Raw genomic sequence first — 15,695 nt, 5'->3', positions numbered from 1 at the left:
TCTTAATTTCCCACTTGAGCACCACAGCTCATGCTCTAACTGCTAAGCCATGGCTCATATAAGATCATATTTACTTATAAGTGTGTTGTTGTTGTTGTTGTTGTTGTTGTTTTTCAGCTATGAAAGTGAATTCAAACCTAGCAGTCCTATTGCTGTGGATGAGGATGAAGGTTTCAGCGACTGGTCCCAGAAGCTGGAACGGAGAACACGGTCCAAAATGGAAGAGAACGGCAGTGGAGAAGAGTTACAGCAAGAGGAGAAAGACAAAGAGAGATCTAGACAAAGTGAGAAAAGCAGCTTCAAGACTTCCATACAGTACCAGCAAATACAGGACAGGGAGGATGAAGAGAAGAGGCCAGAGACGAGGAGGAGTGCTGAGAGACGTATGGAGATCAGTGAGAGGGTGAGCAGTCCAAAACCAGAGGAATGGCGTGACGACATGAGAGACTGTAAAAGACAACAGGAAATCAAACCACAGATGGAGAACAAGGTGGCATGAGAATTAGTACAGTATAATATCAGAAGTACAGTACATCATTTCACGTATGTTATTATGTCTAAATCAATGCCGTCACTCACAGGTGAAAGAGGAGAAGAAGGAGGTGAAGGTGTCGTACACGTCCAAAGTCTTCCTACAGCAAGAAAGAACGCCTAACGGCAATGGCGTGGCAGCTGCAGAGGAAATGACATCACATCTGGTCAAAACCAAAAGATCACCCAGGTAAGTTGTTTTTAAACACTTTCTCACTCTAAGGTTTTTGGGTAAATCTTGTGAAGCCATTGAATAAAAAATAAAAAAGTTATTGCGACCTTACTTCTCAGATTTGTTAGATATAAACTCGCAATTGTGTGTTATCAAGTCCGAATTGTGTAATATAAACTCGAGTTCTGAGAAATTAAGTCACTTTTTTTTCTTGAGATATCTCTCGCAATTACGAGTTTATATCTCACACTTTTTCTCAGAATTGTAAGATATGAACTTAGAATATGAGTATTAAATATGTTGTAATTTCTGACTTTATTTCTCAGAACTGTGACTTTATTTCTCAGAATTGCCAGTTTATATCTCACAATTCTGACTTTATAACTCACAATTGCGTGTTTATATCTTAATTCTGACTTTATTTCTCAGACTTCTGAGTACCAAGTCAGATTTGTGAGTTTATATTTCTCAGAATTGTGACTTTATTTCTCAGAATTGCAAGTTTTGTCTCGCAATTTTGACTTTATAACTCGCGACTGCGAGTTTAAATCATGCAATTCTGAGAAAAAAGTCAGATTTGTGAGTTTCTAGCTCACAATTCTGACTTTCACAATTCTGACTGTGATTTTTTTTCTCTAAATTGTTGGATATAAACTCACAATTGTGAGTGAAGTCAGAATTGTGTAATATAAACGCAATTCTGAGAAATTAAGTCACAAATGCGAGTTTATGTCTTGCAATTCAGACTTTTTTTTAAAACTAAATTCTGACATTTTTCTCGCAATTGCGTGTTATAAAGTCAGAATTGCTAGATATAAACTTGCAATTCGGAGAAAAAAGTCCTAGTTGCGAGATATAGTCACAATTCTGAGAAAAAAGTAGCAATTGCAAGTTTATATCATGCAATTCTGAGAAAAAGGTCAGATTTGTGAGTTTATATCTTGCAATTCTGACTTAATTTCTCAGAATTGTGAGCTTGTATCATACAATTCTGACTTTATAACTTGCATTTGTGAGTTTATATCAATTCTGAGAAAAAAGTCAGATTTGTGAGTTTCTGTCTCACAATTTTGACTTTTACAATTCTGACTGTGATTTTTTTCTCTCAAAATTGTTAAATATAAATTCGGAATTGTGAGTTAAGTCAGAATTGCGTGATATAAAGAAATTAAGTCACTTTTTTCTCGTCTCACAATTTTTTTTTTTTTTTTTACAAAATTCTGACATTTTTCTCAGAATTGTAAGATACAAACTCACAATTGTGTGTTATAAAGTCAGAATTGCCGTTCTGAGAAAATAGTCACAATTGCAAGATATAGTCACAATTCTGAGAAAAAAGTTGCAATTGCGAGTTTATATCATGCAATTCTGAGAAAAAAGTCAGATTTGTGAGTTTCTAGCTCACAATTCTGACTTTCACAATTCTGACTGTGATTTTTTTTCTCTAAATTGTTGGATATAAACTCGCAATTGTGAGTGAAGTCAGAATTGTGTAATATAAACGCAATTCTGAGAAATTAAGTCACAAATGCGAGTTTATGTCTTGCAATTCAGACTTTTTTTTAAACTAAATCCTGACATTTTTCTCGCAATTGCGTGTTATAAAGTCAGAATTGCTAGATATAAACTTGCAATTCGGAGAAAAAAGTCCTAGTTGCGAGATATAGTCACAATTCGGAGAAAAAAGTTGCAATTGCAAGTTTATATCATGCAATTCTGAGAAAAAGGTCAGATTTGTGAGTTTATTTCTCAGAATTGTGTCTTTATTTCTCAGAATTGCAAGTTTGTCTTGCAATTTTGACTTTAAGACTCAAAATTGCGAGTTTATAGCACGCAATTCTGACTTAATTTCTCAGAATTGTGAGCTTGTATCTTACAATTCTGACTTTATAACTTGCATTTGTGAGTTTATATCAATTCTGAGAAAAAAGTCAGATTTGTGAGTTTCTATCTCACAATTTTGACTTTTACAATTCTGATTGTGATTTTTTTCTCTCAAAATTGTTAAATATAAATTCGGAATTGTGAGTTAAGTCAGAATTGCGTGATATAAAGAAATTAAGTCACTTTTTTCTCGTCTCACAAATTTTTTTTTTTTTTACAAAATTCTGAGATTTTTCTCAGAATTGTAAGATACAAACTCACAATTGTGTGTTATAAAGTCAGAATTGCCGTTCTGAGAAAATAGTCACAATTGCGAGATATAGTCACAATTCTGAGAAAAAAGCAATTGCGAGTTTATATCATGTAATTCTGAGGAAAAAGTCAGATTTGTGAGTTTATATCTCGCAATTCTGACTTTATTTCTTAGAATTGTGACTTCATTTTTTAGAATTGCACGTTTGTTTCTCAGAATTGCAAGTTTGTCTTGCAATTCTTATAACATGTAACTGTGAGTTTATATCACATAATTCTAACATTATAACTCACAATTGTGAGTTTATATCACATAATTCTGACTTAATTTCTCAGAATTGTGTTTATATCTCACAATTCTGACTTTATAACTCACAACTGTGTTTATATCACATAATTCTGTCCTAACTTCTCAGAATTATGAGCTTATATTTTTATAACTTGCTTTTGCAAGTTTATATCAATTCTGAGAAAAAAAAAAGTCAGATTTGTGAGTTTATATCTTGCAATTCTGACTTTATTTCTCAGAATTGTGACATTATTTCTCAGAATTTGCACGTTTGTCTCGCAATTTTGACTTTAAGACATGCGACTGCAAATTTATATCGGACAATTCTGAGAAAAATGTCAGAATTACGATATAAAAACACAATAAAAAAGTCAGAATGGTGAGATAAAAAGTCGCAATTACCTTTTTATTTTTTATTCAGTGGCGGAAATGGGCTTCTATACTTTACTGCCACTTTTTGTCAATAAAATGCATCATTGCTGAATAAAAGTTAAATAAATAAAGTGTAAATAAATAAACGTTTTTATATATTCTTATTGACTATTTTTTTTTTTAAATACATCTTGTTAAATAGTCAAAAAAAGGGGAAATGTATGTATTGACAAAATAATTGTTTTGTTGACAGTTATTATATTTTTGATTAAGCAATGATTTAGCTTGACTAACATTTTAAGTTGTCTTTAGGGGGAAAAAAGAAGAAGAAAAAAGTAGAATTTGGTCTTGGTAATTTTAGAGGCTTAGGTCATGTGTTATAAACATGACCTAATATTGTTGCTGTCACACCCTCTGCACGTTCCCTCAGCCCCAATCACCACGATCCTCCACCAACCAGCCAATCACCACCACAGCACACCCGTGAACCATCACCAGAATACTAATCACCGTCACCTGCACCAGCAATCACCACACCCTTTATATACCTACCTCTGCCACTCACTCATCGGCTGGTATCGAAGTTGCATGGATGCTTCTCTGTGGATCTTCTCTCCCTCCTGTTGTCTCTCCTGTGCTCCTCGTGGATTCTTCCGATGTTCTCCTGTGCTCCTCGTGGATTGCTCTGATGTTCTCCTGTGATACACGTTAATCGTGTTAAAGGGAAGTGACTATTGCTAACGCTATGATCCTTATGAACTTGAACTCACCTGTTGTGTTTGTTTGAAGATTTGACCACAGAGACCTTATTTCACCCGATTGCACGTGTGTTGTACTGTGCACGTTTGTTAATAAATACCTTGAAAGATACTCACCTTCTCCCTTTGTGTGTGGTCGTGACAGGATACCAGCCCAAAAGTAATAACACACCACGTCACTCATGGAGGCGAGCGCCGCTATCACAGAAGATACCCCCGACTCCTTTTCGGATATGGTAAACGTCCTTCGTCAATCTCTACCGGCTGCTCCAACGACGATTTCCAACACGCCCCTCTCTCGCCCCATGAACTATTCCGGAGACCCGGGTGGTTGCAATGGTTTCCTCCTGCAATGTTCCCTCTATATCGAAGCCAACGCACACCAGTTTCCAAACGAAAGTTCTAAAATATATTTTATGATTTCCCTCCTCACTGGGCAGGCACTTCAATGGGCGGATGCACTCTGGAATTCACGGAGCGATGCATTAATCTCCTATAATGCTTTCGTTGCCCACTTCAAGGACGTGTTTGGAGCTGCTCTCACTCCCCTTTCCGTGCACGACGAACTGATTACTCTGAATCAAGGTACGTCCAATATTCATGATTACACCCTGCGCTTCCGCTCTCTAGCGGCCACCAGTGGTTGGAACCAAGTCGCTCTCCTAGCAGCCTACCGTAAGGGGCTTAAACCCCAGATCCGTAAGCATATGGTCATTTACGATGACGACGTACCGCTGGAAACCTTTATTAAGAAGGCAGTAGGCATTTCTCAACATCTCTCAGCGTGTCCTTCTACAAAGTCTGTACCCAGCTTCCCTCCACTCCGAACATCGTCACCCCAACGAGATGCGGAAGAGCCTATGATTACTGACTCCTATCGCCTGGATCCCGCGGAGAGGAAACGACGAATTAATAATCGTCTATGCCTATATTGTGGAGAAGCCTCTCACTTCATCAGTGCCTGTCCAGTCCGCCCGCCTCGTCCAATGGTGAGTACCGTATCTATTACTCCGGCCATGTCTCTCTTACCCCATATTACCGCTGAACTAATAGTAAACTCTCGCACTCTCCCCATCTATGTGCTCGTGGATTCCGGAGCGGCTGGCAATTTTGTTTCATCACACTTCATTGCTAAACATCGAATTCCCACCGTTCAAAATGAGGTCACCTACCAAATTACCACAATCCAAAACTCACCATTGGGCGATGGTAAGATATCTCGCCGGACCAGAAAAGTGACCCTCGTCTCCCAACACAACCACCGGGAACATCTGACCCTCCTAGTACTCCCGCGAGCCAACGTGGATGTCATCCTGGGCAGACCATGGCTCATTAAGCACCAACCCCGCATAGATTGGAGCACAGGAGAGGTCCTGGAGTGGGGCGCAACGTGTGAGGACCACGGCTACCATCCTTCCTCGTCAGATACAGAGTCTCCATACCGTCCTATCCCTCTGCACGCCACCACCATAGAGAGCCCTGCCACTCAATCCGCCACCGCCATTCCCCCCGTCTATCAGTCTTTCACCGATGTCTTCAGCAAGGAACGGGCCACACAACTACCACCGCACCGGCCCTGGGACTGTAGTATCGACCTGCTGCCAGGCGCCAAACTACCCCACGGGAAGATCTACCCCCTCTCACGTCCTGAGCAGGAAGCCATGGAGAATTACATCCAGGAGGCTCTCCAACAGGGGTTCATCAGACCTTCCACGTCCCCAGCAGCATCCAGTTTCTTCTTCGTCCCCAAGAAGGATGGTGGGCTCAGACCTTGCATTGACTACCGGGTGCTCAACGACGCCACGGTGAAATTCGCCTATCCACTTCCTCTAGTGCCAGCTGCCTTGGAGGAACTACGGGAAGCCCGTGTCTTCACCAAACTCGACCTCCGCAGTGCATACAACCTGATCCGTATCCGAGAAGGAGATGAGTGGAAGACCGCCTTCATCACCCCCACCGGTCACTATGAATATCAGGTGATGCCCTATGGCCTGGCTAACAGTCCTTCCGTATTTCAGAATTTCATGAACGAAATCTTCCGCGACTACCTCCATCGATTCGTAATCATCTACATTGACGATATCCTCATTTACTCACGTAACCTAAAAGAACATCAAGACCACGTCCGTCAGGTTCTCCAACGCCTCCGTGAGTACCAACTCTATCTAAAATTAGAAAAATGTGAATTCCATCAGCCCACCATCTCCTTTCTCGGATACGTGATCACTGCGGAGGGAGTTCACATGGAAGCCGGCAAGGTGGACGCAGTGGCCAAGTGGGCGGAGCCCAGGACGGTGAAGGAGCTTCAGCGTTTCTTAGGCTTCGCTAACTTCTACCGACGCTTTATAAAGAACTATAGCCTCCTATCGGCTCCACTCACTTCCCTCTTAAAGGGAGGTCGCCGGGTACTACAGTGGACTCCAGAGGCTCAGCAAGCCTTCGACCGTCTAAAGCTAATGTTCACCACCGCTCCCATCCTCAAGCACCCCGACCCTTCAAGGCCCTTCGTGGTGGAGGTAGATGCGGCGGACGTGGGCGTAGGAGCCGTGCTGTCCCAGTGGTCTGATGAACCCCGATCCCTCCATCCGTGTGCGTACTATTCCAAAAAACTCACCCCAGCTGAGCAGAATTATGGAATTGGAGACCGCGAACTGCTGGCCATAAAGCTCGCCCTCGAAGAGTGGCGGCACTGGTTGGAAGGAGCCCAGTTCCCCTTCACCGTAATAACCGACCACAAGAACCTCCAGTACATTCAGAACGCCAAGAGACTAAATGCCCGCCAAGCTCGCTGGTCATTATTCTTTGCCCGATTCAATTTCCACATTACTTACCAACCCGGCCACAAAAACACCAAAGCAGACGCCCTATCACGTATGCACTCACCTGAACCTACCTCTGACGATCCTGATCCAATTCTACCCCCATCTGTCTTTCTCGCACCCATACTATGGCAGCTGGATGAAGATATACGGGCCGCCACCTTCGAGGAACCTGCACCACCGGAGCTTCCCCCGGGTCGTGTCTATGTCCCAAGCCGTCTCAGACCCCTTCTGCTGGATAGTACGCACACGTCCCCCGGCTCAGGACATCCTGGCAGCAGGCGAACCCTCTCGCTCCTCCAGCAGAAATATTGGTGGCCCAACATGAGCAGGGAAGTGGAACGGTACGTCCAAGGATGTTCGGTCTGCGCCGTCAACACAACCCCACGCCGCTTACCCGAAGGTAAATTACAACCGTTACCTATTCCCCGCCGACCCTGGACACACTTGGGCATTGACTTCGCCACAGACCTGCCCCCCTCTCAGGGTTACACCACAATTTTAGTGGTAGTCGATCGATTCTCGAAAGCTTGCAAATTAATACCTCTCAAAGGTCTCCCCACAGCACTAGAAACCGCAGAGGCACTATTCCACAATGTATTCCGGAACTTCGGACTCCCAGAAGACATCGTGTCCGATCGGGGACCCCAATTCATTTCCAGGGTCTGGCGGGCCTTCTTCCAACTTCTGGGTACCACAGTCAGCCTGTCATCCGGATATCACCCTCAAACGAACGGGCAGACCGAACGGAAAATACAGGAAATCTCCCGCTACCTTCGGACGTACTGTTCCCAACATCAAAACACCTGGAGCCAGTATCTACCGTGGGCTGAGTATGCGCAAAATTCCCTCCGTCAAACCTCAACTGGTCTAACCCCATTCCAATGCATTCTAGGTTATCAACCAGCTCTGTTTCCATGGACTGGAGAGTCCTCCGAGGTGCCCGCGGTAGATCACTGGTTCCGAGAGAGCGAGAGGGTGTGGGACTCAGCGCACGTCCATCTCCAGCGGGCAGTACGGAGGCATACGGAACATGCCAACCGCCGTAGGTTACCCAACCCAGTTTACCTCCCCGGGGACCAGGTATGGTTGTCCACTCGAGACATACGCCTCCGGCTGCCCAGTAGGAAGCTGAGTCCCCGCTACATAGGGCCCTTCACCGTGCACTCACAGATCAACCCTGTCACCTACCGTCTAAACCTACCTCCACATTACAGAATCGCCCCCTCGTTTCACGTTTCCCTACTCAAGCGCCACACTGAACCCCTGTTCCCTTCCTCCACAGAGTCGGAGTCACCTCCTCCTCCCGACCCGCCAGAGATCCTTGGAGATAACATCTACCAAGTCCAAGAAATCCTAGACTCCCGGCGGCGGAACGGCCAGCTCCAGTACCTAGTGGACTGGGAGGGGTTCGGACCCGAGGAGAGATCGTGGATACCCCGTGACGACATCCTGGACCCGACTCTCCTCGAGGAATTCCACCGCCAACATCCCGAACGCCCAGCTCCCAGAGGTCGTGGTCGTCCCCGTCGCCGTTCTTGGGTGCCAGGAGTCACCCGTGGAGGAGGGGGTGATGTCACACCCTCTGCACGTTCCCTCAGCCCCAATCACCACGATCCTCCACCAACCAGCCAATCACCACCACAGCACACCCGTGAACCATCACCAGAATACTAATCACCGTCACCTGCACCAGCAATCACCACACCCTTTATATACCTACCTCTGCCACTCACTCATCGGCTGGTATCGAAGTTGCATGGATGCTTCTCTGTGGATCTTCTCTCCCTCCTGTTGTCTCTCCTGTGCTCCTCGTGGATTCTTCCGATGTTCTCCTGTGCTCCTCGTGGATTGCTCTGATGTTCTCCTGTGATACACGTTAATCGTGTTAAAGGGAAGTGACTATTGCTAACGCTATGATCCTTATGAACTTGAACTCACCTGTTGTGTTTGTTTGAAGATTTGACCACAGAGACCTTATTTCACCCGATTGCACGTGTGTTGTACTGTGCACGTTTGTTAATAAATACCTTGAAAGATACTCACCTTCTCCCTTTGTGTGTGGTCGTGACAGTTGCTGCCAAAAAAGTTGTGCCAGAAAGTTTAGAAAAAGGCTGTTAAGGGAGCTAGTGAATATCTAGTCTCATATATCCAGACCTTTAACTAATACCATAAGATCTGGCCCATTTTACTGCTTATTCTGGCCAAGAACTGTCCACTTCGACAGAAAGTCTGACTAACAAGTAAACTGACCAACCACAAATTGTTTTAGTTTTTATGTCCTATTAAAGTTAATCTGACGTGTATTCATAATAGACTGTGTGGAAAAATAATAATCTCAGGAAAAATCCAATAGTCCAACAGTAATAATTACTGATTGTTTCATAGAAATAGAAACCGACATGCCATCTGAGACTAACCCCATTTTCCTATTCTCCACTCTTCTCCAGCAGAACTGTAGATGTAGATCAGACCTTTGACACTAAGAAGGACATGCACGCTGGTTTGGAGACCGAGCTGAAGCTGGAGAAGATCAGACGTAGCCATCAGGAAAAAGAGAACCAGGAGATGGAGCAGCTACGGCAGCGTCAGGCCGAAGCTGAGCTGGAGCTGGAGGAACTAAAGAAGAAGAGAGAAGAGCGACGCAAAACTCGTGAAGAGGAGGAGCGAAGAAGAGAGGAAGAAGAACAGGAGAAACTAGCCAGAAAAGAGGTGGCTGAGTTGATTCGGTTATGGGAATGTTAAACTGTAACAGTCGTGGAACATTGTTTGAGGTCAATTGTATTAATAATTACAGGAGGACAAGAGACAGATGAAGGAAGACATTGAGAGGAGGAGGATGGAAGCAGCAGAGAAGAGAATGAAGAATCTCAACATCACTTCCACAGATGGCGATGATCCATTTAACACGCTAAACCCCATAAGTCCAACTTTCAAGGTAACTATACATACTACAGTGTCTTGCGAAATTATTCATACCCCTTCATTTTTTTTCATATTTTGTTATGTTGCTGCCTTATGTTAAACTACTTTAAATTACTTTTTCCCCCCACATCAATCTACACTCCCTACTCCATAATGGCAAAGCAAAAAATAGGTTTTTAACATTTGTGCGAATTTATTAAAAATAAAAAAACTGAAAAGATCCCATTGCATAAGTATTCATACCCATTTCTGGGACGCTCGAAATTTAGCTCAGGAGCATTCATATTGCTTCTAGATGTTACTACACTTCAAGTGGAGTTAAACGGTGGCAAATTCATTTGAATGAGTATGATTTAGAAAGGCACACACCTCTCAGAAAAGGTCTAACAGCTGAAAATGCATATCAGAGCAAAAAGCAATTCCTGAGGTCAAGATAACTGCCTGTAGAGCTCAGAGACAGACTTACGTTAAGGCAATGATCTAAGGAAGAGTTCAGAAAAAAATCTGCTGCATTGAAGGTTCACAGAAGCATTATCCATAATGGAAGACGACTGGAACAACTAGGACTCTAGAAAATGTCTGCAAGCCCCCATCCAAGCTGACAGAGCTTGAGAGGTGAAAAGGTGAGGCAAAGAATGGCAGATAATTGCCAAATGCAGATGTGCAAAGCTTGTCACATCATACCCAAAAAGACTTGAGGCTGTAAAGGTGCTTCAACTATGTACTGAGTTAAGGGTATGAATACTTATGCAATGTACTTATTTCAGTGTTTTATTTTTAATAAATTTGTAAAATTTGCAAATCTGGTTTTTGCTTTGTCATTATTATGGTGTATGGAGTGTAAATTGATGTGGGGAAAAACTAAGCAGTTTAACATAATGCTGCAACAAAACAAAATGTGAAAAAAAATGAAGGCGTATGAATACTTTTGCAAGGCACTGTATATATCTGCATAAATATTCTCAACCTTAATCTCATAATATAGTTAGTAGATGCTTTTGGATGGTATTGCCATGGAACTTTAACAAACACCATGATGCTGAATGATAACCATATTTGTTCATATGGTTCTTGGTTCTTCAAGGTTCCACAAGAAAATGGTAATTCCATGATACACTCTTAAAAATAAAGGTTCTTTTTTGGAATCTATGGAACCTTTGGAATCCAACATCCATGGAACCTTTCCATTCCACAAAAGATTCAAATTTTTTAAATCTTAATAATGAAGGTTCCAAAAGGGGGTTTTAAAAATGATGGCACAGACAAACCATTTTGGTTTCCCAAAGAACCTTTCAGTGAACAGTTCTTTAAAGGACCATTTTTTCTCAGTGCAAAGAACATTTTAAAACTCTAAAGAACCCTTTCCACTTTCCAACATTTAAAGGTTCCATAGATGTTAAACTTTCTTCATGGTACCATCAATGCCAATAAGGTACCTCTATTTTTAAGAGTGCACGAGAAACGTTCTTCTAAGAACTGTTAACAGGAAGGTTATTCGGGCAACCAAAATGGATCTTCTATTGCATCACTGTGAAACATCTGGAAACTTTTATTTTAACTTTTTTTTTTTTTTTTTTAAAAGGGGACTTTTTTGTACAACCTAGAAATGTTGTAGTGCCATCGCTCACAAATGAGCATTTCTCAGAATTATGACAAATAATCTTCTTCTTTTTTTTCAGAACACAAGCTCCATTTTATTTTGTAAGTTGCTTGTGCTTGTTGTGCTGTGAACATACCCACATGTTTGCAGTGTATAAGTGGTTGAACACAATTTTTTAGTCAAGTAACATGCATGCATCTTCGCATATTGGTCTTCACATAAGGATTGCAGGAATATTGCAGGTTCAGAACAAATTAACATGTTTTTGAGAATAACATAAAATAATTATGATCTGTAATTTTGTAAAAACGCAGAAATACAAGATGGTAATTAGGTAGCATGTCATTAGAACCTCACTTTGCAACTTGGAATGTTCTTTTTTAATTGGTTTAATTTATGTTTAGGGCATGTTTTTATTTATTTAGTTTAACTACCAAAAGTGCTTGATGAGTGTAATTTGTTTAATTGCAGCACTTGCTTTACAGTGTGTAAAAACAGCTGTGGTTTTACATAAGCACTTATTATCTTGTAAAAATTAACTCTGACTCATTTTTCCATTTCTCGACATCTCGACATTTCTCCATTTCGTTGAGTGATTTCTTCAGTTTCGGACAGAGCTGATTAGATAAACCTCTTCAATTAATGGAAAAACACGACATTCTGTGATTACTGAGCATTTGCATAGACACATTCATTAAAAGATTAGTACACATAAATAGAATTTCCTGATAATTTACTCACTCCCATGTCATCCAAGATGTTTTGACGAAGGTTTTTGAGGAAAAGATTCCAGGATTTTTCTCCATATAGTGGACTTTAATGGGGAGAAATAAAAATGTATATACTTTTTAACTACAAATGCTTGTCTTGCACTATCTCTGCAACACATGTCCATGTAATCACGCATTATGTAATCAGCTTGGAAAGGCCATGTGCGGTTAGTTCTTTGTCTTTGTACTCTGGTTCAAAGAGGTAGGGTAGGGAAAACTCCATCTCATTTTCTCCTCAAACTTCAAAGTCGTCTGACGTAGTTTTACCTTTTTTTGTAAAGGGCGTTTGACTTTTTGCAAATTCATTTTGTAAACACTGGGTTGGTACTTCCACATACGTCACATATGACTTTTGAGCATTTGTGGTTAAATTAAGCAATTTATTTATTTTTATTTTTTTAGAAAATGAGCAATCGTTTCGCTAGATAAGACCCTTATTCCTTGGCTGGGATTGTGTAGAGCCCTTTGAAGCTGCATTGAAACTTGGACCTTCAACCCATTGATCCCCATTGAAATCCACTATATGGAGAAAAATCCTGGAATGTTTTCCTCAAAAACCTTCATTTCTTTTTGACTGAAGAAAGAAAGACATGAACATCTTGGATGTATCAGGAAATTTTTATTCTGAAAGTGAACTAACCCTTTAATGGACAGGCTTAAATTTCCTAAAAACATATCAAAAATGGTAACACCATAATGGTAGATTAATAACCAGTGGTGTTTAAGCCACAACAACAAACAATCAAACCCCTAATTGTAGCATTAGGCCAGAGACCAGAGTATTGGAGACACTTGTGGAATAGGCAACCAGCAAGAAACCAACCAAAACATCTTAACAACTGTTTAGCGATGCCCTGGCAACTACACAGCTTTAATGGATTGAGGTTTGCATGGGCAAAAGTTCTGCAGACTCAAAGGGGATTTGTCTCTAGTCAAATCTTACCAGCATAAATAAAGTAAAAGTACTCAGACCATCGGTGACTCAGTCTAAACACAAACTGTAGGTCACAAGCCTAGCAAAGCTGGAATTTATAGCACGACTGACTTTTATCCACTGGTATCCAAGATCAACCCACAAAGATTGAGAACATAGTGTGAGGAGCACAAAACCTGGACCCCTGTACAAAGAAAAAACAAGTAATAAAACACCATCTTCCTGTATTAAATGGTCTGAAGTGACCATATCTGAACATCTTGAACCTGAATGTTCTTGAGGACAAAGCAGATGTACACAACCTAAACTTACAAACAACAGGAGGTGTTTCTTCTCGAGTTGTGCAATTCCTCTCAAGAGTGCACACTGCAAATCAAGCCCTAGCCCTGCTATTGAGTTTATTATACTAGTATAAGTTTAGGTGGTTTTGTTATTGTGTCAATTCCTGCTATGATATAGTATTTTATCTACTCAAAATATAAAATCGACTATACGACTGATAGTGGCTCAATACAACCTTTTTTGAAAACCAAGACATAATCGACACATATTTCTTTTGAAATAGCTGGTCAAATTAGCAACATTGGTAACTTTTTTTTGCCCTTTAACAGACTCTCAATCGCACAGATTCCTATTTACTGTGGATCGCACGCAAAATTTCGCCAAACAACAAAAGTGCATGGTACTTTTGCCGTAACATTTAAAATGTTACGTATTAGGTGGAAATTCGCAGTCTGTGTTTTGGGGAATCTGAGTTTTCCAGTGCTTGTCTGTGTATTTACGCAAGAAACAGCAGTGATTGACAGTTGAAAGTACATTCTCAGTGAGCAGAGGTTAAAAAGCCAGCGGGCCCAACGGCAACACAAGGGATCCTTTTGTGAGCCTGAAACAGGAGCCTGTTAACATGTACTTGGTTAGTCCTAGGAAGTGAGAAAATACTCGAACAGAACTACAGTATGGATTTCTCTAATTATTACAAATCCTCAAGGATGTCATATTTACACCTGCACTCATCCATTCTGCCTCATTCTTCATTCAGCAAAATTGATCAAAATGACATGCTGACCCTATAGAACCTTCTGAAGAATCTAAAGATAATCTAGAGAAGAATCTAGAAAGTTTTTAGTTTTTGCAAAAATTACTATTAATTCTGTTAACTCTGTTTTGTTGTTCAAAACATGGATTACTTTTTTTGTCCTAAGGCAAAAGAATGGATATTTTTTAGATTTTTTACTCACGTCTTGTCGATATATTGAGTTTGGAATGACCACCTTCCTCCTAAAATGACAAAAAAAAGACCAAAAAATATCATAAAAGTTGTCTATTGCTCTGATACTTTTACATTTTTTTATAGATTTTTTTTAAAATTATGAGATGGATCTCATAATTAAAAAATAAAAATAAAAATAATATATATATATATATATATATATATATATAATTTATTTATTTTTTTACATGAGTGTCTTTAAAAAATGGAGTGTCTGAGTGTCTTTAGAAACCTTCTTATGTGCGAAACTACTTCCTTCCGCCACGGATTCGAATCTCAGTTTGACAGTTAAACAGCTGAGCCCAAGCATCCGTTACTAATTCCAAAACGTCACTTTAGAACTAGTAACGAAGGAACGCTGAATTGCTTTATTTAAAGCTTATTGTATTACTGTTTTAAAAGCTCACTGTATTATGTATAGTATTATAAGAGATAGAGATGGACTGAGTGAGTGTGATTACCTGCATCTGATACAGCATTCATTCTTCAGCTCAATCTCATATTCACAATAAAACATTAGTTTTAATGTCCACCGAAGAAAGCGTTATCTTTGTCATACTATCCTTTCATCTGTTAAGGGTAATTTTTCTATGACAGCGCTGCTCAGTGAATTTGTTGGCTGCGTCTTACAATTTAAAATCTTATTTATTAAATAATAATATTTAACAAACAACAACAACCATGATAAAAGTTTCTAGCCAATTCGGTTAAAAAGTACAAAGGCAGCGCTCTGATATACAGCATTGAAGTTACATAAAATATAACGTGATGAGATTTTGCCCACAGCCCAAACTATTTGCTCTGGAACAAATAATAGATTAATAAGACCAAAGACCCGTTAGAATTAAACAAATTATATCTCATGTTTAACCACTGTAGAGACATCAGAGCCAGTGGCAAATTTCAGAAGATCTGGCCAAGGTAAGGCTATGAGCACGGAACAGCCACTGGCAACCTGGAGCCCACATCTCCGAAAACATTGAAGCAAATTTTCAGATTGACAACAAACCGCATATAGAAAAGACAACAAACCGCACACAAAAACACTATTATTTTTTAAATGATGGTAGATTTGGGCGTCCACCATAACACTTACTGTGAGAAATACTGCAAGGACCA

The 15,695-nt window shown here is 40.7% G+C and overlaps 1 protein-coding gene across 2 annotated transcripts in view; it reads left to right on the top strand.

Moving 5' to 3' along the window:
- Positions 1-15,695, top strand: part of lsp1a (lymphocyte specific protein 1 a) — a 58,361-nt gene that overhangs the window by 21,990 nt on the left and 20,676 nt on the right. Inside the window, exons 3-6 of one of the 2 annotated variants that reach the window (XM_073831430.1) lie at positions 118-490; positions 582-721; positions 9,531-9,789; positions 9,875-10,015. In XM_073831430.1, coding sequence (XP_073687531.1) covers positions 118-490; positions 582-721; positions 9,531-9,789; positions 9,875-10,015 — 913 coding nt within the window. Of the gene's footprint in view, positions 1-117; positions 491-581; positions 722-9,527; positions 9,790-9,874; positions 10,016-15,695 lie in introns of both variants that reach the window. The other variant, XM_073831429.1, reaches the window with a different exon arrangement.

This window comes from Garra rufa, chromosome 25 (assembly GCF_049309525.1).
Source record: "Garra rufa chromosome 25, GarRuf1.0, whole genome shotgun sequence".
In the NCBI taxonomy this organism is placed as follows: Eukaryota; Metazoa; Chordata; class Actinopteri; order Cypriniformes; family Cyprinidae; genus Garra; species Garra rufa.
Note: the sequence above shows the minus strand (reverse complement) of the source record. Positions and strands in the feature narration are given on the sequence as shown.